Raw genomic sequence first — 22,584 nt, forward strand, 5'->3', positions numbered from 1 at the left:
ATTAAACTTACAGCCTGGGATTCTCAAATTTCTGAGATAATCATGGGAACTGTGCAGTGTTTTGTGTAGGGCGTAGTATGGTTGCACATTCCTTTAATTCATCCCTTAATGAGCTGAGAACAGACTTTCAAACCAAAAACTATCAGCCTAATATAAAAGCATAACTAAATCAGTCACTTGTATTAAAGAGAAGGTGCAGCCTTTTTCTCAGTGTAATTGTTCCAATTACTCTCAAAGCATCAGACACTTACTAAGGAGTATAAACTGTAACTTTCTCTCTTAGACCTTAACATTACTGACTGCAAAGGCTGCCATCCCAAGGGCTTTTGCTTTGCCTTTTACCTTGTCTTGTCTGTCCAAAGCACAGCCCTCTTGAATCAGAGTTGCTATTATATCGGTGTTCCCTACCACAGCAGCCCGATGCAATGCTGTCTGGTCACCCTGCAAAAAGAAGCAAATTTGTAATTGGTACAATTCCCACCTCATTTTGACTCAATGCAAATGCAGACAACATACACAGGGGCTGCACCTTTGACACACATACTGCTTAAATCCAAGCTGCCTTTGAAAACAGTCCCCATAAACAACTACCATTGAAGTTTCCAAGATTAATGAAGTTATTGAAACTATCAGAGAGCTACAAACCATTTACAGTATTTTGCAAGTCATCACAATCCCATATACAGCGCTGAAGCATTCTAAACACATGGCAGTATTAGAAGGCAGTGAATTGAAGACGTTTGGCTCTATGTGTCTAATAGTCAACAGTGTCTGTAGGGGACTAAAGGGAATTACAGGCTGTTGTAATTCATCATAATGATCCTCCAGCACTTACACTAACTGGATAAGGCTCTCCTGTTCTGGCTCTGATTGCTCCATCAGCCCTGCTTAGGATAAGGAGCATGAGATCTGTCTCTTCAGCACCTCTGATGAATTTACCCATTCGTGCTAAGAGTGGAGGCAACTTTACGATGAGGACCACAACTGCAGGACCATCCACTTGTTTCACTCGAGCAACTGAGTAATCTTGAGGTCCAAAGGACTTTCATTTCTCAGTGACCCGCCACGCAGCAGCAACAAGCAAGTCTCTTACATCAGTTTATTTCCTTTAAGGCCAGCTTTCTAAAAGAAATTACACCAATGTGGTCATCTTGTCTGACTGCCCATCTATCTCCTCTCTAAAAACTGCTGAACTCATTTGCTCAGCTAGAGAGCCCAAGGTTAGTTTTCTGCAATCCTTCCAGAAACTGAAGACTAGGCAGACTTAAACCAGTGTCCCTGCCCATCAGGGGTTATCTATACGTTTTTATGTACATGTTGGTGAGAACCTGATAAAAGAGGGGCTAGAGAAGGATTTATGAAGCAGTGCATAGGGATGTAACACAGGGATCAATGGGAAAATGAGCTGTAGCAGTTCCACTGCTGCCACAACAACTGGTCTTGGCTTTCCTTTGAAGTTGCTTTGAACCATCAATGCTGAAGCACAGCCTGAGTCCAGGAACAAAGACAGGCTTCAAAGCTGCACACAGACTTTTCTGTGATGAATAAACAGATTTGGAATCCCATCCATTTCTGCTTATCTAGATAATGGTCACCACAAACACACACAGGGCAGAGATATGCCACATGTCCTAAAGAAAAGAAGCTTGCAGGAAGCCAAATCCTAAATAGATACAAAATTTCTCTGCTACAATTCGTTATCAGATAGTAGCATATTATATTAAATACTAAAACTAGAGGAATTTCTGTATTTTCTGTTCTAGAGTCTTTGGATAACTGGCGTATTTGAACAATTTGTTCTCAAAGGCAATTAGCAGCTGACTGAAAAATTGCTCTTGGTGGGGTGCTTTCGTGCTAATGACACCAAAATAGTTATTAATCTATAAAAAAATGAGCATTGCCAACCACAACCTTTCAGTAATCCCTACCAGTAAATCATTAAATTAGCTTATAATCATGAAGTTGATTTTAAAAAATTGTGTTGAAGGTGCTTTTTAAAAACCTGCTAATTTTTTTGTTTCTAGAGGTTACATATTTTTGCTTTTTTTTTTGCAACTGAAAATGTATTTTAAGAGACAAAGACAGTAATGCTTCCAGGAAGTGGGACTTTCAGGAAAACAAGAAGTATTGGAAAATTGACAGCATGGCAAGTGCTCTGAACTTATGTATTTGTTCCAAATTCAAAGACAACCAAAATGTTATGGAAAATGTCTAAATTTTACCATCTCACAAGTACAAACGTCAGATAGTTACCGGTTACTATGACTACATGGAAATCTGCTCACCAACAAACTGAGAAAGAATTTGATACCTGATTTTTGATAATGGCACAGCTACTGTTACTGCAGTAGTGAGTCATGTGGGACAGTGCAAAAGTCTTTTTGTCTGACTATCATGAAGTGGAAAGTAATCTGCCAACCTACCCCGGCCAAGTGGTATTGATGCACCAGCAAACCTACAAAAGATATTATAAAACAGACTAAAACAAAATGGCAACTGCCACTGCAGTGGATGGAATTTGAACAATGAATGGTTAGTTCCTACTGCTTTACAGCCTGGAAAATTACTCTGGAGAAGATCAAATTGGGGACAGGAAGGGACTGTACAGGATTTGGTTTGTAATTAAGGATCTTCTTACTGGGACAGTTTAAACCAAGGCTTGTTCCTGTCCCCATCACAGTAACCACAGTGAGGTCAAAGACTATTCAGCTTTTGGGGCTTTGTTGATATGACAGCTACTTCTAACAGCATTTCATTTAAATTTAAAACAAAGACATTTGTCTGTTTGGAAAGTGGGCAGCACACCTCACTGCTGAGAGACCAGGTCTCCCTTGGTAATCCCAACCCGTATGCTGGGGGGCCATACACTGGGAATACAGAGCAGTACTGGGACAGCTTCAGCCATGCCTAAGCTTTGTCCTAAAATATATTCTGGTCTCTGAAACGGAAGCCTACATAGGTGAAGGGACACAAGTCCCACAAATGGCAGGCTCAGGTACTTCCTGCCCAAGGTATGGACTTTGGTGCTGACATCTTCCCTACAAGAGCATCCAAGAGTAAGGTCCAACCCACACCCTGACTGGACAAAATAAATACCTCATCCATGCAACAGGGAGTGTCAAAGAGTATCTCGAACCTTGTTTCACCAACTGAGGCACCTCCCAGTGAAGAGAGGGCACACGTCAGAGTCCTGGTGAGGGTCTGTCCCTACCATGACCATATCCCTCAGCCAGCAGGACAGGGCAGCACCTGGTCCACTGTTTCCTTATACCTCAGCACAAACATTAAACTGCTTAAAGTGCTGTGGAAGCTGAACCACCAGGTTGTGATGGCTTCTGTGTAACAGCCACTGAGCAACCCAGCCACGGGAGGGCACAGTCATCCTATAAGTAACAGTGCCTGCACCACTGCACACTAACCTGCCTTCCCTCCCCATCAGCAATGGAGCAAATCCCTGCCTTGTCTTTCATGGAGTCTGAGAAAACAGATGAGTTGTGTTTTTTTCACAGCATGAATTTTCAGACAGTGTAATCACTGACTTGTGTACCTTTTATTAATTGCTAAAATAACCATTTCTGAAAGCACTCACTAGAATTCCGCCTTTAGCAAAGCATTAGGGGTCTGTTCCAGAGGCTCAGAGAGCAATTACACTGGTAAATGCGTATTAACTGTCCAGACTATTATGTTGGGCACAATTTATGATCCTATTTGCAAGAGATTTATGCCTTAGGAAGAGGCTGCAGATCAGTAACAATGAAGAGAGACAACTCCAGTGCCGTGTCACAGAAACACGACCTTGATAGAAACAAGAGTCTGCCCAAAGCCAAAAAGGCTCAATAGAAGGAAGGCACTAAGGTCGACACTGGTGAATCTTAAACCCCCTTCCTCAGACTCTGCCCAGCCCTGAAGGCAATTCAAACTCAGGAGATTCCACTCCAACGTGTCCACATCCTGGACATGTCAGCTTGCAAGGTGGGTGGGTACAGGGCACTGTGTCACGGTGGCACAGCACACCCTGGCCCTGCACAGCCCTAATGCAGGCAGCTCCCCTCCTCCCTCTGCCCCTGTGAGTGCCCTTGTCACATGCTTGATGGAAGAAGCTCCACACATGTTGCCAGTATAGTTGCAACCCTTCAAAATCAAGCCAGCAAAGGAAGTGGCCACTGGCTCTTCCAGAGTAGCCCAGAGGTAGTGGTACTGGCCCAGGTCGTCCTGCCATGATAGCACTGCAGTATTGAAAGTTCTCCACTTCTAGGAAAAAAATCTCGGTATTCACTGGGATAGTAAGAGGCTGACACTGGGAGACTGGGATAGAAATCTGCATCCCCTGATGCAGAGGATGCAGGACTGCACATTTGAGAGCTCTACCTGTAACTGGGCTCCTGCAGAGCAGCGGGTACATTTCCAGAGGGGGAAACCATGCTCTCTACAGAGGGCTTAAACACCTGCTTCCAGGAGAGGCTTACAGGCTGGGAGTCCTGAAGAAAGGCAGACACCTACATCTTGATTTTTCCCCATGGACTTCAGCATTACCCTTTGTTTAGCACTTCTCTGTTGGCACTGCTGGTGGAATTTGCTCAGTGTCCTGGTGTTTGCAACTATCTCCCTGAGCTTCCTCATGCGCTATCTTAGAACAGTGGATGCAACCACTGGGAACAGGCACTTGGAAATTGGGCAGGCATCTGTTTACATCCAAAGTTCACCCCAAGTGGAAGGAAACAACACAAGTGACTTCCAACACAGTCTCAGGTAGACTCCTGACAGCTCTCCTGGGTTACTGGAGTCTCTATTATAGACTCTACAGACCCAAATTAATGAGATTTGGTTTACATTAGTTTGTAATACATGTTACTTTTTCCTTTATCTGATTAAAAAAAACCCAACCTATAACCCCATTTTTTCCTGCACATTCCTATTCTCCAGAGCATCCAACAGTTGTACAATCTCCTTTAAAGCCCTTCTCCCATGTCACACTTTGCCTCTTCACTTCTATGTTTGCAGAAATCAACAGACTATCTTGCTACAGGCAAATTGAACCAAGATCATAGAATGGTTTGGGTTGGAAGGAACCCTAAAGATCACCTAGTTCCAACTCCCCTGCCATGGGCAGGGACACCTTCCACTAGACCAGGTTGCTCCATCCAGCCTGGCTTTGAACACTTCCAGGGATGGAGCATCCACATCTTCGGCCAACCAAAAAAACAACCAACCAAAATAACCAGGAAAAACTCATGGCTTCAATCCCTGATACAAAGTGCTGAATGGTGCTTGTAAAGTCATGTAATATAAAATCAAGCCACTAAATTCACAGCAGAATCAAAATATTCTGAAGTTAAAATATAACCAAGTGTTAAATACTTGCAGGAGCATACAAGCATATGTGGATATCCTGAAGCAGCTGTACACAAAGGGAACTGAATAAGCTCTCATGTTTCTCAATGTCTCTGTGCTGCTCTCCTCCCCTTTTGCTACAGAGAGGCAGTCATGAAACACCGTTAAGAACAACTTCACTCTGCACAATAAATGATGATGATGCATGTCCAGCAGAAGTGATCAAGGCATGAAAAATAATCATGAACAAAACAAATTACAGCTTATATGAAATGGGACCACAGGAATAAGCCCCTTTGCATATTTTCATTCAGCTAGAAATGGTTATGAACCCTGGGCTATTGTTCCATTTGAAACTAATTTTCTGCTTCTTAAACTGGAGCTTCCAGAAGGGAAATTTCAGGATCTCTAGCCTTTGTTTTAAATCAGCTTGTTTTCCCAGTTAGATTTTCAAGGGTGCAGACAGGGCAGGGGACTGGATGCAGAGCAGGGAGCGCCAAGCGGGCCATGCAGCCATGCAGCGCAGGGAGCTCGGCCACGCCGGAGCGCCGCACCAGGATTCGCAGCATGCACGCAGCAGGCGTCAGGCGCAGGGCAGGGCTGATGCAAGAGAGTTCTAACCTCCTTCTCTCTTTCTGATCTTCTAGGTTCCTTCCTAGCCTTTCTCTTCTGGTTTCTCTTATTTTTTTCATCCTTGATTTCCTTCACCGGGACAATTTTCTCCTGGACTATTTCTGAGGTTTGTGCTGTATGGACACTCATTGACCATTCAGAGATGGCATTGGGATCCCAGTAAGAGTTGTCAGTATTGGCAGGGAGAAGGAAAGAGTCAGCTCCCGGAGTGGCGTATTCTACAGAGCTGGACTCCACCGGCTGAAACTCGTAATAATCCCACTCCAGGCCACTGGAGGTCATTCTTCAACTAATTCTTAAGGCTCTTACCGTGTTTAGGGAATATATCTGTAGAACATGAAAGGGAGCATTTTAATCTCTCCACAACATTTAGCAGCTTTTAAGTTTCTACTTATCATCTGGCAAATTAAAACTTAAGTCTTGAATTTGATCAAAACTCCAAAATAAAGTGTTTAGGTTTCTCTTGTTATTTGGAAAAATAAAATGTAGGTCATCTTTTTGGATTTTTGTGTGCTATCGCAACAATGCCATAGACCAAGATCAACAAAATAATTTGCTTTTCAATGAAATATAATACTCCACACACAGGCATTTTCATATCTGAACCTGCTGAAAAACAGCAATGAAGCATACAGATGTTAATCAACACTTGAGACTAAGATGCCTTCACTGCCACATAAGTACACAGTAAAAGTGACAGAAGGTATAATCAATAGATTGCAACTAAAAGAGACTACAAACATATTTTGTGGGGCATAAACTGTAAAATGGATTATACAAGGAGAAGCCATAAGCAGAGAACCTTCTTTGAAGACCTATGTAAAAGGAAAGCAGAAATATTTTAGTTAATACCTATCACAAGCAAAAATCTTCATTTGGAGTTTTAGCCTTCCTCCTCCTACAAGACAAATCCAAACATATCCTTTGAGATTCAGCAACTCCTGAGGCTCCCCTCAATCCCAACCAAATTACTAGTTCTACTAAGTACAAAGCTACACATCAAAATACATTTTAAAGAAGCAGTATCTATGCATCTACTCTGCTCACATTAATCACCACATTTAGAGGAACTATCCAATTGTCGTGAACAAAGCCTCTGAGAAGCTCACAAGACAACATGTCTTCTATGAGCTGAGCATTTCTACAAGCAAGACTTTTCACTGAACTGAAATGATGCTGAACACTGCTTTACTGTTTTTCCATCATGGCTATCATGTTTACATATAAACAGCCTAGATTTTATTCCTAGAGGCTTAAAACAAATGAACCAGACTTATTCAAAAAACAGTTTCCACAGAAACCAAATTTGACCAAATCAGTGGAAGCTCTTGCTTTCTTAGAGCAGCAGTTTTCTTTTCTCAGGAAAACTGGCTGTATTTGTAAAGTATCTGCAGTTTTGTCTTAAATATCTAATGAATCATTTCTGCTGGGAGAAGTCAAAAAGCATACCCAGGATACATCTGAATAAACTGATTTTCCCATTCCACTTGCAAATCTGCTCCATTTCACAGAAGAGCACAGTGAAAGAATAAAGAGCACAGGAAGCAAATTTTCTACGTGGAAAATTAAGTTTCCCTGTAGAAAGCTGGCCACATCAGTACTCCAGCCCCAAGCTTGTCAGGCAGACAGACTGCTCTTGTCTCACAGGGAATCAGCTACTCATGCAGAGAAAAAAACAGTTTTCCAATTGCTATAGACATTTAACTCTCTAGATGCAAACAAATGCCCAAGGGCATTTTCAAAAGGCACCTAGACATTTCCAGTGTCCTAACAGTCATACACGTACCTCTACTAACACCTCTGGACCTCTATGGCCTGTGAAGACTCTCCACCTTATATATTACAGGGGGAACAAAAGCAACCCTTCCTCAACTTCTTCCAGTGTGCCATCAGAAGTTAGCGATTAATTTGAAGAAATCATGCTTATTTAACTGCTGTTGCACATTTCAGCCTACACCTTTTTTCACCAGAGTGAGGGAACTAATTCCATGTTACCTGTCACTCCAAAGTGCCTTAAAGCCCAGTCCAAGATTAGAACAACTCTTATAGAAACCCAAGAAATTCCAGTAACTTACATATTTTACCAAATGAAGACAAACTACCATTTGGTAAATTCAAAGCTTTTTTGTGCTGATGCCCCACCACACAACAACCTCAGAGATGTGACCACCCCCACATGAAGCATGGTGCCATCCCATGGCACAGCACTGTGCTACGGGCAGCTGTTCTAGATGCTGAGGGGTGTGTCTACTCAAAAAGCATCTCCCAGTTCAGGCAAACATCACAACGGGCTGTGTCCCCTACCTGATGTCCTCCAGCGGGTTCCCACAATGAACTCCTAGTGCATTTCTACAAGAAACAGCAGATGATGGCTCTCACACCCACCTGGCACAAGCAGAGCTCTTATAAAGCTCTGCAGCTTGAACAAGAGGACCAAGCTATTCACTGAAAACCACCACATTTTACATTTTTTCCCATACACTTTTGCATCTCCAAATTAGAGGTTACATCTCTGAATTGGAAAGTAGAGAGAGAGATTTTGTTGTCATTTAATCCTACTTCAAAGAAGTGACGGTCTACTGTTATTTGCAAATCACCTTTTCCCCTCCACCCCAAGTTAGAAGGTTGTATCTACTTACATCATCCTGAATATCGAGGTCACAACCTGCCTTCAACAAAACCTGGACAACGTGGAGATGACCCTTGTGGGCAGCAAGATGCAGGGGGGTCCGGCCATGCTATGAATGAGAAGAAAATAATAATACCTTAAGATGAATTTTTATGCATGGTAGTTGAATAGTCATCATTCTCCTGCTTGTACCTCACTCTCTGAAACCTGCAATAGTATCAACTGACATGTATTAGTGTGACAAAGGCTTTACCTTGGTTTTGTGAAAGCTGCAAACTTCTCCTCCACCTTCTGCAACATTTCAGTTTATCCCAATGACACTCTACGAAAGGGATATTATATTCACATAAGGGTACTTCCTTACAAATTCAGATCTGGCTCTGTGTCCAAGCCTGAGCAGAATTCATGACCATTTTGTTTCTGTCCCTCTGGAGCACAGAACTGTCAACTGCTGTCACCTTCCCTCTGTACAGCCAATTGCTGATTCCAGCAATTGCTAAATTCACAAGGTATCATCACAAAGAATGCTGTTTTCTCCACCAGGCATTTTGCGAGGATCACATTAAAAGTCACATTACTCTTCACCTGTATCTATTATATATCTATTCCTTCACTACTGGTGCTATTGTCTATTTTTCCACCCAATGATCTACCCTGCAAAGGAAGATAAACAGCCCTAATACTTCAAGCACAGAAGGGGCAAACACTTCAATAGCTGTCTGACTAGTGGCTTGAAGTACACAGAAGGCAACCATTGGCTCTCCAAGATTTTAAGCAACTCCTTCAGTAAGAAAACTACTTCAAGTAAATAATAAACCAAGCTCAAGACAAAATTGTTTTCATATAGCAAACCCCATACCCCCCATAGCTGGTAAAGCCTTGTTAACTCAGGCTCCTGAGAGCAAAAAGGAAAAACACAGTTGGAATTCAACAGAATGGCTGAAGGCAAAATGTCTGTGCCATTACTGGTTAGTTGTGCTGAGCTTCGGAAACATTAAGTGTTGATTAATTGTCCTACATTATTGACTTAAAGGGGCAGATCTGAGGACAAAATCCTCACCCACAGTATGACACTTGAGCCTCTCAAAACCCATATGTTGTCCCTTGCTGGCAGCAGCAGTACATTCCCACATGAAAAACTTCCATTCTTGCCCTGCTAAAGGCATAGGAAGGGCTCATTTTTGTTGCCACCACTGCCCCTGGGCACCATCCAGGCTCCTGCCTGGATGCCTCTGGCTCAATCTGGCCACAGGTGCCTAAAATCCTGTCCCTGGATCGAAGGGCACTGAGCTACACTGACCACACTTCCTTCTCCATGAGCCTGGAGGAGAGCCAGGGCTATATTGCTGTTCCAGCTAACTCAACAGCAGGAGGCATAAAATCCCCAGGCAACGCAGGGATAAAAAGAAAAAAAGAAAGAAAGGAAAAAAAAAAAGAACAAAATAAAATTAAAAAAAATACCAAACTGGCAAATCACTCCCGACCATGAACAATACGTCTGGATTATGAGCATGTGCTCCAGCACACTCAGATTTACAGGTCCTGACTTTCTACATTCCTTAATGCCAATAAGTAAATCACCCAATCCAGGCATCTATCTCACTTCCCAGGTTATTAATACACCATGAAAACAATTTATAGCAATCTGTGCATGGAGAAGGAAAAATCCCAAACAAACCCAACTTGAAGCCAGCTCATGTGCTTTAAAACTAAAGTGTCAACAACATGAATATATATTCCAGCAGGGAAACTTTCTGATAAGATAACCAGCTCTAACCACTGAAAAAATGCTGACATGCAGTTAAAGGTACTATGTTAAAAGTAAGCTATGAAAGCAGAATAGGAGTTTATTTGAATACAAGGAACATATTTTCTTCACCCAACACACCTTCCTGGGCAATTGCTGGCATGGTTGAACTGAAAGACTAAAGGATCATTTTTACTCCAGAGTGTTTGTGTGTTTCAGATTCTCTATCCAGAAACATAGGTTCAGAGGCATCTCACCTACCGGAAAGTCTAAAGAGAGACTTCAGGAACCAGACTTTCTGCACACATACAGTCCTTGAGTTCTTCCTACTTTAAAGGGACACGACAAACAAAAACTATGACATTAGCCAGGAGAGGAGACTGGGAAGGAGGATCAATTCCAGCATATTACATTGATTAGAGGATCAGGCTTTTGGAAGAGTACTGATCATCTCAAGATTAATCACAGCCCTGCAAGAACCAGCAATGCCAGATTTTCTTTTTCTTCCCAGCAACATCCAAATGAGAGTAGAGGTGGGCAGTACAGCTGGACACTGTTCCAGTGCAGGCAAGGAAACACTGGACAAACATCAAATCCCCACACACATACACACACACGGAGGTATGGATGTACATACACATGCACACTCCAATCTAGAACAAACAGGGAGGAAGAGACAAGGCAGTTTGGGTGCCCCTCATGTTGTGATAACCAACTTGGCGCACAGCAAGCTTTGGAGAGAAACACTGAACGAGTCCATGCCACAGCAGCAGTAGTCAGGGCTGCTTTTGCCTTCATGTCTGTAAGTCAAACCAACAGCCCACAAACTTTTTCTCTTACAGCAATTCATCCTACCCAAAATATATAGGGGGCAGAGACATGAACACAGACAGACAAAACTTCCTCTGTGTGTCTCCTCCATAAAGACATTCTGCACTCAATGCAGCAGCAAAGAGGGGGTTTATCTGAATACACACAAGGGTCCTAGCAGGAAAGAAAACATACAAGCCAGAGCATCTCCTACATGCTCACTTCAAGGACACAACACCAAACCCAGGGACTGTTCTGGAGAGTACTGACTTAGAAGCTTGTGAGCATTGCCAAATATGAACTGCAATGATTTGGGGGTTATTACAAATACAAATGAGAGACTGCTACATCTTGGGATTAATGAACCAATAAAGCAGTCATTCATATGAAAAAAAAAAAAAGGCAATTTGGACTTCTATTCAAATGTAAACAATTGCTTCAAGAGGCAACAAATCATACAAATGGTCCTGTGTCATGGACTTACTGACAAAATAAATGGGACCTATTGGACTGCAACTTCCAGCCACCGTGAAACACTGCTGTAGCTGTGGGGTGTATCGGGTGGCAGCCCAGCACCGTAAACAGCCACATGAACTTCAGCAGTAAAATGCAAGGGTAGGTTTTTGTTTGCATTCAATCCATGCTCTAACTTCCAGACACTGACAGGCAGCTGTCGATACACACCACTTAAAAGCAGAATTCTCTTAGCATCGCTGCCAATGTACATGCACTCCACAACCAAATCCATACAGGGGGGCCTTAGCACCATAAGCTCCATGATCTTTCCTTGTGTTTACATATGTAGGTACTTTTATGCAGGTACATTCAGTTCTCCATCGCACCCTGCTCTTGTGATGCACAAGGACTGTTATTTATTCATCCATTCTGCACTCATAAAAAACATGCCTGTCCACATTTTATTGGAAAGCCTGAAAGCAAAATCCAAGTCCTGTCACATTGTTCACACTGCTGATTTGTTAGACTGTTCTCCATGAATAATCTGCTCGCTCAAGTCAGCAGAAAGCTTCTCATTGACCTCAATAGGCACTCAGCAAGTTCCTAAGTGTGTGTTAGTCCCTTTTAATTTATCTTTATTTATTGTTTAAAACAGACACAAACAGCTTTTCAAACTGAAGGAGTGCAAAAATGTGAAAGCACCAAAATACATTTCTTTTTTGTTTCTGCCTTAGCTTAAAAAAGAAGAAAAAGAGAGACTGCTTTAAAGAACTCAACATGCTCTGAAGTTGAGACTTAAAGTACCCTAGCATTACAAAAGTGTTGCCATATGGTGTGTTCATAACATGACTAGTTCAAATGTTAAACCAAACAATTACTGAATCAAAACAGATGCACTACCTTTTGCATTTCTTTGAGGCTTTTCTCCTGAATTATCATCCACTCTCTGCAGAATTCAATTTTATAGCTTTGATCTTAATGCAGGAACCTGCTCCAGCACAAGTTTCTCATGGATTCACAGGCCTCTTTCAGGCATCCACCTGCTCTGGTATGGGTCTGCTTCCACAGGCTGCAGCTGGATCTCTGCAACCCCATGGGCTGCAGGGGCACAGCTGCCTCACTATGGTCTTCACCACAGGCTGCAGGGCAATCCCACCTCCAGCATCTGAAGAACCTCCTCCCCCTCCTCCACTGACCTAGGTGTCTGCAGAGCTGTTTCTCTCACATATTCTCACTGCTGTTCCCTGGCTGTAATTACATCTTCTCTTTAACTTTTTTTTTTTCCTTTTTAAATATATTATCCCAGAGGTGCTACCACCATTTCTGACTGGGCCAGCCTTGACCAGCAGCACATCCATCTTGGAGCCACCTGGCAGTGGCTCTGCCAGACGTGTGGAAGCTTTTGGCAGCTTCTCACAGAAACCATACCTGTAGCCCTTCCCACTACCAAAACCTGGCCATGCAAACCCCCATGTCAGGAAAAGGACAACAACATCCTGGGAGGACAGCAAGGCACATCAGCTCAGCAAAAGTCCCAGTGCTTTTGTGCCAAAGATGCAGCTGTCAATAATTTCACTGAAAGACAGCTCTACTACAAAAGGACTGAAAGAAGGGACCAGCTTTCTTGCTTGGAAGAAAAGGCTTAAGTTCCTAGTTTTCCAGTTTTTGCAGCTTATTCACCAAAGTACTTGATAAGGGCACCTGTGTGTTGGATCAGCTGGTAGGTATGACCAGTTTTTCAGGCTATATTCCCCATTTCATAAAGGAATCAGCTACACATTTCACACCTGTGAAGAATGTCAGACAAAAAGGCAGAAAAATGGAAATGATCTCTTTGTCATAAGAGGCAGAGCAGCAACAGAGCCCCTGACCAAGCAGGGACTCTTTGAGAAGAGCAGAGCCACAAAGCCTCTGCTGAGCACCACACCTGCCCTAGGCCACAACCCCGTGTGGCTGGTGGCAGAGGTCCAGCAACACAACAAGTGCTCAACGCATGTGCCACGCAGTGCCACCAGCCCTCTCTGACTGTGGGCTCCCTGATGTCAGATTGCTGGCACTGGTGTGACCTAGGGGCCATCAGCTCCTCTTTACATATTTTAAAAGGCCCCAAATCTGGAACGAGCCCGAGTGTCCCTCACTGGAGTCAGAGGAGGTGCACGTTTCCATATTGACTTCACCTGCACAGATGCCTTGCTAGTAATGCTGCCAAAATGAAACAAGTGCATCCTCAACGTAATGCTGAAGTGAGCACCCAGGTATGTGTATTTTCCATTGGATTTTGTTTCTTTCATATTCTTACTCCTTTTTCTGAAATCATCTACTCAGAAGTGACAAAAATGAAATACTGTTTTGCAGCTGAATTGTTGTTTACTGAAGCAACAATTAACCACATCATATGACCTTCCACACAGGACAAAAATAGAACTGGACAAGTCGGCTATAAAGCATTTACTAGTACTTGGTTTGTTACAGAAAATATCCTTCATTTTTCTTGAGCTATGCTCAATTAATCCTTTTTGAATAAATACCTCTAGATTTATCACTAGATCCTGTACACTTTAATCTGTGGCTCTGCAGTGTTATTCACAGCAACTGGTCTGTGCTTACAGATGCGGATCAGAAATACATTTAAAGCCTACTGTGATATGGGAACTTTTTCTTTCCCTCCAGAGAGCTTTGCTTCCATGTGTCTTCCTTCAATAAAACCCAGAGAATTCAGCAGAAGTTTGCTTGACAAGTATCAAATCCTTTTTTTTTTTTTTTTGGAAGCAAACCTCTATAATTTATAATGAGACAGAACAAACTGAAAACTACTAATAAAAGCAGAAGACATACATGTAAAACAGAACTAAGGCATGCACATGGATAAATTTATTTTTATGCTTCATTGTGCAATGACTTTTATCTTGGGGGAGAAGAGGGTTCTGAGTTTCAACTTACCTGAGAGCTTGGTATATTTTACTGCACTACAAGACGCCTGCCATCTAATTTCCCTTCTAAAATTAAGAACCCCTATCCTGAAAGTTGTTCTTATTTTGTGCTTGTTCTGCTTATTGGAAGACTCCACAAGAACCTGTTGGTGTGATGGCTAAAAAACCCCTTCAGATTTCCAGTTCAAATATACCTGAGTCTAATTTCTACATCCTTGCTCTTGTGACAACCTTGTCCTCAACTTTAAACAGCTCTTTCTCCTTCCAGCTTATGTGTGCCATCAGCTTAGCAAGCCAAGCTCTTCCAGGGTATGTTTATACAGCCTTTTGTAGGTAACTATGCACATGCTCTCCCTATGCAGCCAGCTGGCTGGCTGAGAGCCCCATGCAAACTCCATGCTGTGTACAACTGAACAGGACATTACAGAGCCTGAACAGATGGGCTTTGGTGAGGGCACCAGGTTGGTCTCACACCTCTTGGTTCGCACTGGGCTCAGCTCTCTCTGGCTCACAGCATGGGAGAAGAAAGAGTGTGTGTGCCTCCAAAACACCCTGTATATAGTACAGCCTTGGCTGCTGCTCTGAGAGACTCTGTTCCTCTGTGCACTCCTCCACAGTCTTGCAGCTCTGACTTCATCTCTTCTGAGCAGGGCTTGTCACCAGGCTACCCAAGTACCTCATCTGTACTGTCTGTCAGTGTGCTGGGATGCATCCAGCATGACAACAGGGACAGCCTTTGTCATCTTCCCTCTCTGGGCTCCACAGGGATGACCCACAACTTCTAGGAAAGAATAGCTACAATGCTGTAGTACCAGGTGAGCTACAGGGATGGCCTCAGAGCCCACAGCTCTCCAGCATGGTTGGCAAGCACATCTCTCCAACAGAAACTCCAGCACATTGCACCTGGCTGCGATTTCACTGCCAAATGAGCTTTGTTTTGATTTTCCACACAGGGTAGAACAACAAAGCAAGGGAGCCACTTATGTCATATAGGAAACAAAAACCTGTCAACTCTAGGAAATCTGCATTATATCAAATTAACCTGATTTTGTGTTTCAAAGTCAAATCTACACTGTTTGTTTCTTATTGTAATTAGCAGAGGTCCCTCAGCAGCCTCAAAGCTCATCATCCTAAAAAAATCAAAAAAACAAGGAAAAAAAAAAACCAAACAAAAGAAAACACAACCACAAAACCCTGAGCTACCATCCAGGTATGTGTAAGTCAGTATTTCCTGGTCTATTACTGACTACCTTTAATAGCTGTTCATCAGCTACAGAGATGCTTGGACAACAGATCCAAACAGGCATCTACATGAGACTATTCACGCTTACTACATCTGTGCTTTTTATCTACCAACAAGAGGATAGTTATTTTGGCAAACAAAACTTACAAACACAGGTTGTCCTTGGATCACTCCAGCTTTCAAAATAAATATTATCTACATCTCAAACACTGTGAAGGGACTGAAAACAACTGTCACTGACAGATAATTATTCTGTCTTTTCCTCTTTTTACCAAATGTGCTTTCTATCTGCAAATACTAGCTCCCATATATATGGAATGTTCAAAACCAATATGGAAACACAAATAAAAATAGATAGGATGGAGAAAAACAGTTCATCAAAACAGCACACCCCAAATTTTATGTTACAGTTCTAAAGACTTAACTTACCTAGTTCTTTTTAAGGTTTTTTGCTGATAAAACCTTCTTGCAACAGGCAATTACATTTCATCTTTTCTAAGACAGTATTATTGATAACATGCTGAGCATTAGGAATAGGTGAGCATCAGTTTGAACTCTCTTGTATCTAAGCAGAAATCCTTTGACTGACTTTATCGAAAAGGTATGGGGAACACAATTTGCAACCCCCAAGTTTGAAACTGACTAAGGGACTACACAGAACAAATCAATGACGATGTTGGGTATAAGTGAGGCTGCTGCACCAAGAGACTTCAGCAGCAAGAAACACTTTCAGTGTCCCTTTACCCTGCCACAAGAGGTGGCTTTTCCCCATCCCCTCACCCAGGGAGATGGGTGCCCTGAACTGCCTTCTCTTGACAGTGATGAATTGCTGCATTCATCAGGTCACACAGTGTTCAGAAGTCAATGCATGCTTTGAAAAATGTTGCTCCGCTCTGTCAACACACCATGTTTCCAAGGACGAAGTGTTCATCACAGCTGCACCCACTGCAAAGGGTACAAACACAACATGTGCACTATATTGCAAATTTGCATGAGCTATTAAATGCAAACTTTAAGGAAATCTGAACACTAACTTCAGTCACATTCAAGTTGGTAAAGCTAGGAGGGCATTTTCACAGACAATGGTTTAGAAGAGTTACATTAGTTCCCAGGGCTCTTGCAAAGCATTTTTCTCTCGTTACCTTGGTAACTGCTACCTTGGCACCCCTGTTGATAAGCTGCACCACATTCTCCACTTGGCCTTTGTAGGCGGCTACAAGCAGGCGTTCTGAAAGCACAGCGACCACATCCTGCTGGCTCATGAATTAGGAGAGAAAGGTTTTCAGGTTTCTTCAGTCCAAAAACAAAGGCTTGGGATCAGTTCAAGCAGCATGCAGGCAGGCGAGGAAGGACTCCAGCTCCCTGGACAGTGACGTTATTGCTATGCCATCCTCTGGACCTATGGATCAGAAAACAACACTGCTGTCAGCGAGATTTCAGAAACAGAGCACTACAGCAGCTCCTCCCTGAGCGTTCATCTAGCATTGGTTTGGGAGGGGATCACAAAAACTCCTCAGAACTCCTGAAGACATTGCACTTCTGTTGCAAGGCAGAGAGATGTAGACAGTAGCACATTTCCAATGGGCCCTCATTCCCCTTGGTTGGGACAAAAATCCTTAAACTTTCTGAGAGCTTAATTCTCTTTTGGCCTAACCTCTATTTGTGTGGTCCCCTTTCATCCTCTTTCCCCCCCACCAGACCTCCCAGTCCTTAACTAGCCAAGGATGGGTTAACTACTGTCAGCCAAAGGAACAAGAATAGGTTATAGTTACTGGCTGCTGATACAAATATACGAACCTCTGCCCTAGAAGGACTGAGTGCAGTCAGCAATTAAAGGCAGCTGACTGCTCCCTCAGGAGTATGAAATGCTTCACAGCCTCCCCCTGAACCATCCCAAGGACACCACTGCGAGAGATCACAACCTGCTATTGGGAAACACTCATCTTTGCTGTCACTGAGAAATTATGTTCTCCCCACAGAGCTGACATCATGCCCCACTGACCCCAGAAACAATTCAGATTTAGCACTCATCATGAAACTATGTTTGTCTGCCCGGGCTCCACTGACCCATCCAATGAGCCATCAGAGCTGGAAAGAGCTTTCTGATATAATTACAGAAAATGTATCGACAGATCACTTTGAGCTGCGGGATCCAGAAGCTGCCTAGTTTGGGAAGATTTCAGCTTTATTTGTGCTTTTCCCACTTTAGTATTTAATTGTTTCAGTACAGGAAAAACACCTTCAAGATATCCAGTGTATTTACAAATTATTTGTCCTCCTCTCTTGAAATATCACTGCACTGCTCCGTAACAGCCACCAGGACTAAACACACTGCATAGCTCAAGAGTAATAGGTACAGGGTCCAGATGATCTTGGAGATTCACAGTGGAATACAATGTCTTTCACCCTTACGTTATCCTTTAAATCCATCTCCCCACAGCAATAACTAAAACTGTAGGTTAGTTTGTAGTAGTAGATGGTAATAGCAGAAGTTAATTTGCACTCCTATGGTAATTTATATTAACGAATCTTAGAACGCTTTATGAGCTTTAATTTTTATAACACCTTTTGAGGTGAACAATATGTAGAAGAATATTACATGCATTTTAGAAAAAGGTCCTCGAAAGCATAGAAAAATTACTGGTTTCTCTGAGGTCAATAGAAGGTTATGCCAAAGCCAGCAAAAACTCCAGATAACTGACGCTTGACTTCCAACTGTAAGCATTAGGCAATACTGATTCTAGGTAAAAGACTCAGGTTAGCTTTTCCTCACCTTCCCCCTCCTTTCTAAGTGCAAACATGCTTGGAGCAATATGGAAATAGCGGCACATTTATTCAGAGAAACCAGACAAAGAGTGTCTGGGCCGCAGAGTAACACAGGACAGCAGAGGAGTGGTGCTGTACCCTGTGCCACTGGACTGGTTTCACCCACACCCTCAATGTGATGGACAGAGTTTGTACACCCTGGTAACATGGAAAATATGGAAGATGGAAGAAAAACCCCTCATGTCCTTAACTAGCACACCATACCCTGCTCCTCTGGCTCAGTGCTATACACATTATAGTACAAACCATTTAAAAAGCGCCAAGAAATACAGATGGTCTACACTTAGTAACTTGATCTGTGACAAACAACACAAGTTTCAATCTTACCTTCTCAAGTATTTGATTTCCAGTGACTCGTGCTTCCAAAGCAAGCTGAACACCCACCCTCCCTCCATACCCCCACCACCCACCCATGATCCCGGCCCCCTGCTCCCAACACATCCCTGACCCTCCCATCACATCTCAAAGTGCTGCTTCCATAACCCAGGAGCACACCCCTCACCTCCTCTCTGTGACCAGTACACAGTGCAGGGCACACCTTACAACAGGGAGCTTTTCAGGCAGAGGGATGGTGTGCTTCTGTGCCAGCCCCTGCCCAGGCAGTGGTAGTTTCCAGGTGAACTGTGGCATCACTTGTTTGTCCCCATCCTTACCCCTAAGCTGGCCACCAACACTTTGGCTGGAGTCATGTACAACACACTGACATCTTACGACATCTGTGGTCAGATCCTGCTTGGTTTTCTTACCTCATAAATTAAAAAAAAAACAAAACTAAAAAAAACAAAACAGTGACATCACTGTCACTGACAGATTTGCATATTCACTACAAATCTCAGTCTCAATGGAGACATTTTCCTGACATACTGACATTTCTGAGCAATTTTGCAGAAACCATAGATGCTCATCACATATTAACCACACCACCAGAAAGACACACTAACACCTCAACAATGTAGGGCTGGAAAAGTCTGGATAATCTATGCAAGGTAAATGCTGGAAATCATACTCCCTATTCAATTATTCTCCCTCTCTCATGCTGCCTTCCCACTACAGCAGCACATGGAGATCATAAGCCTCCTCCTGCCATGCCCTGCCACACTGGAGTGATGGACTGTGACGGCATCACTGCTATCATGGGCTATCATGGAGTTTGCCTTCTTGCCTTTTCCACCCCCTGGATCATACACAAAAGCATAGCAAGGAGCTGATTCAGCTATCCATCTTTCAGGGGTATCTCCCACTTTGCCCAGCTCTCCAGCAGGTGTCGGTCCTGTTCCCAGAGGGCAGTCATGGCACGAGCCTGGTTCCTGCTTGCACAACAGGTCACACTCCCTATCACATCTGCTTTACATCTCCTCAGCTGGGATTATTTGCAATTCAGAAAAGAGCATCCAATTAGAATAGGAAGCCCAGACAACTGAAAGACCAACTTTCCTTTTCTCCTGAGCTGGCAGAAAAGGTGATGGGTGAACAGTGGAAGTGGGAACAGCCTTCTCATTCCCCTCCCCATGGACCCATCCCCAGCAGAGTGGCTACACTGGCAGTGGCATCGCTCCCCCCAGCTTTAACTCTCTACGTGCCTCAGACACACAGAGCGTCTTCCCTTGACCACGTCTGCACCCCCAGCAGCAGGAGGAAGGTACCAGATGCCAAAGGACTGCAATTAAAAGCTTGACTGCTCCTTTCACACCCAGATGGTGCAAAATGAACCCGACAACACGATTACAGACACTGCATCGCATCCCTGCTGCCAGCACCTGCTGCCCAGAATTAAATCCCTCATTATCACCCCCAAGATCCAGAAGCTCAAGGGAGGCACAGAGCATGAGAATATTCAAACCTTATGCATTCAAAACAACAAAAAAAAAATTATTTTGCTTTAGCATATTTTTAAATGAAAAAACAGCATCTCTGTGCTTCTTTGTTTAAGATCAGATTACTTACCTGGGGCAGGCTGGGAAAGCAACACCTACTTCCCAAGCCTCTCCAAGGAAACTGGCCAGATGTGATGCCCACAGGTTCAGTTGCTGCGCTGTGGGTCAATCCCTTCCGAGGATAACCTGGCTCAGCCCTGAGGATAACGTGCTCACCCCATCGGTGGAGTGTGGAAAAGGACAGGCTGACTGTGGATTAGTATTCCCGACTGGCAGCTGCAAGGCACCGTCCCCAGGCGCTCAGGTCCAGCTGCATCCCCACGGATTAAGCCCTCAGCTCACTGAGCCACGCTGCCCTACGGATGCTTAGGAGATGTCTGCCTGGGGTGGCACAGCACGGTGTGGGTGGGCAGCTGGCTGCTCCGTGGCAGGGTTGTAAAGCTCCCAGCTCCATCCTCTCTCCCATGCAACTGGCAGAGCTGGCAAAAAACAGTCTCTGCACCTTCCCCCTCCCCAGCTCCCTCCCCTCCAAACTGCTGCCAGGCTGCTTCAGTGGCCGTAGCACCTACACGTCAATAACAAAAAAAGCACAGGAATGATGATTTTTGAAAGCCAAAGGACAGTCCAGGAAACATCACACATCACAGAGACTGAAAGGCTAAGCAATTGACTCTCCTAAATTCATGGGAAGGGTTAAAACCAGCAGCTTCCTCTCTGAGGGAAGAGAAAAAAAGCCAAAACTATGAAAGATTTAGGAGCTATAAGCTAATCGATTTTAAGAAGTCCTCTGTGCTAAATGGAAAAGATGATATGCCAGAGCACAGGTCATTCACAATGCAATCACTAAGCTAAATTAGTATTTGAATAAAAGAATGCTTATATAGCTAACAAAAAGTTTCCATGTGTACTGAGGTACAAGATGAAAGGCGAACAAAAGAAGAACGGACTGCAGTTTCCTGCAAGGGATCCCAAATTCTCTTTTTTAGTTTATCACCCAAAATTATGCTGAACAGAATCACAGAATCATAGAATAACAGAATTTCCTGAGTTGGAAGGGATCCACCAAGATCAACGAGTCCAACTCCTGGCCCTGCACAGGTTGGCCCCAAAAATCCCACCATGTGCCTGAGAGCATTGTCCAAATGTTTCCTGAACTCTGGCAGGCTTGGGGCTGTGACCACTGCCCTGGGGACCCTGTAGGCCAAGAAAAACTCTCAGCACCTGGTAGCTTTATTTCATTCAACATAAACAATGGAATAAAATTAGTCTAAATTATTTTGGAATACCCCAACATTAAGATACGGAGCCAGACCATTTTGTTATGGGAGGGTACATAATAGGTACCATTTTGTAATAGTAAAATTATAAAATTATATTATTTTATAATTTATAATAAATTATAATAATAAAATAATAAAATAAAGAATAGTCTTTCAAGAAAATTTCCTATATCTAAATACTGCTCATCTCTTCTTTGCTTAACTCTCAAAGCAAAATGGCTTTCTTTTTTTATTAGTACATAACAGTATAAAATCTATAAAATGCTCTTTTCCTTGTCCAGCCTCTTTGCAAAGCAGTTTGTCATACATAAAATATGACGTAAACACTAAGATTGTATTCACTTTAGAATAACAGCATTATTCAGCAGAGTGGATTATTGCATTAGAAAGAGTGAATTTCCTGGAACTCATTTATCATTTACTGCAGAATGCTGATATATCTGCCATTTCTCTCAGCTGACTTTAAAAGGGTTTGTCCAAGACATGCAGCACTACTTCCCTTTCAGTGGTTTTTCTTTAGTTCCACCATCGATCCAGTATAAACTACTCAGGAGAAATATCTACATATTTTGCTAAAGGGAGGACACTGCCTCTCACCCCCTCCTGCCCCAAAAGAAACTTAAAAATCAGTCAAAGGTGTAATTGTGAAAACCAGCAGCAGCTTTATCTGGAAAACAGCAAAGCCCCCCACCAGGTTGAGAACAATGTGCTTTTGATTCACACTTTTCTTCTTTTCTTTACATCATCATCAATACTATTTTTGGAGTTCGGTTTTACACCAATCAACATTTTGAACTGGACATCTACACAGACATTTAGTAGATT

At 43.1% G+C, this 22,584-nt stretch overlaps 1 protein-coding gene across 12 annotated transcripts in view; it reads right to left on the reverse strand.

Annotated features, from left to right (window-relative positions):
- ANKRD6 (ankyrin repeat domain 6) overlaps nt 1-22,584 on the reverse strand; it is a 91,440-nt gene that overhangs the window by 17,977 nt on the left and 50,879 nt on the right. For 8 of the 12 annotated variants that reach the window (XM_039568564.1, XM_039568561.1, XM_039568563.1 and 5 more), the window contains 3 exons: nt 16,922-17,178; nt 8,604-8,702; nt 343-441 (listed from right to left, as the gene is read on the reverse strand). In XM_039568564.1, the coding sequence (XP_039424498.1) occupies nt 343-441; nt 8,604-8,702; nt 16,922-17,041 (318 nt within the window). In that variant the 5' untranslated portion in view covers nt 17,042-17,178. Of the gene's footprint in view, nt 1-342; nt 442-5,952; nt 6,292-8,603; nt 8,703-16,921; nt 17,179-20,549; nt 20,940-22,584 lie in introns of those variants that run through there. The other 4 variants (XM_010404256.4, XM_010404205.4, XM_010404196.4 and 1 more) reach the window with 2 other exon arrangements.

This window comes from Corvus cornix, chromosome 3 (assembly GCF_000738735.6).
Source record: "Corvus cornix cornix isolate S_Up_H32 chromosome 3, ASM73873v5, whole genome shotgun sequence".
Classification (NCBI taxonomy): domain Eukaryota; kingdom Metazoa; phylum Chordata; class Aves; order Passeriformes; family Corvidae; genus Corvus; species Corvus cornix.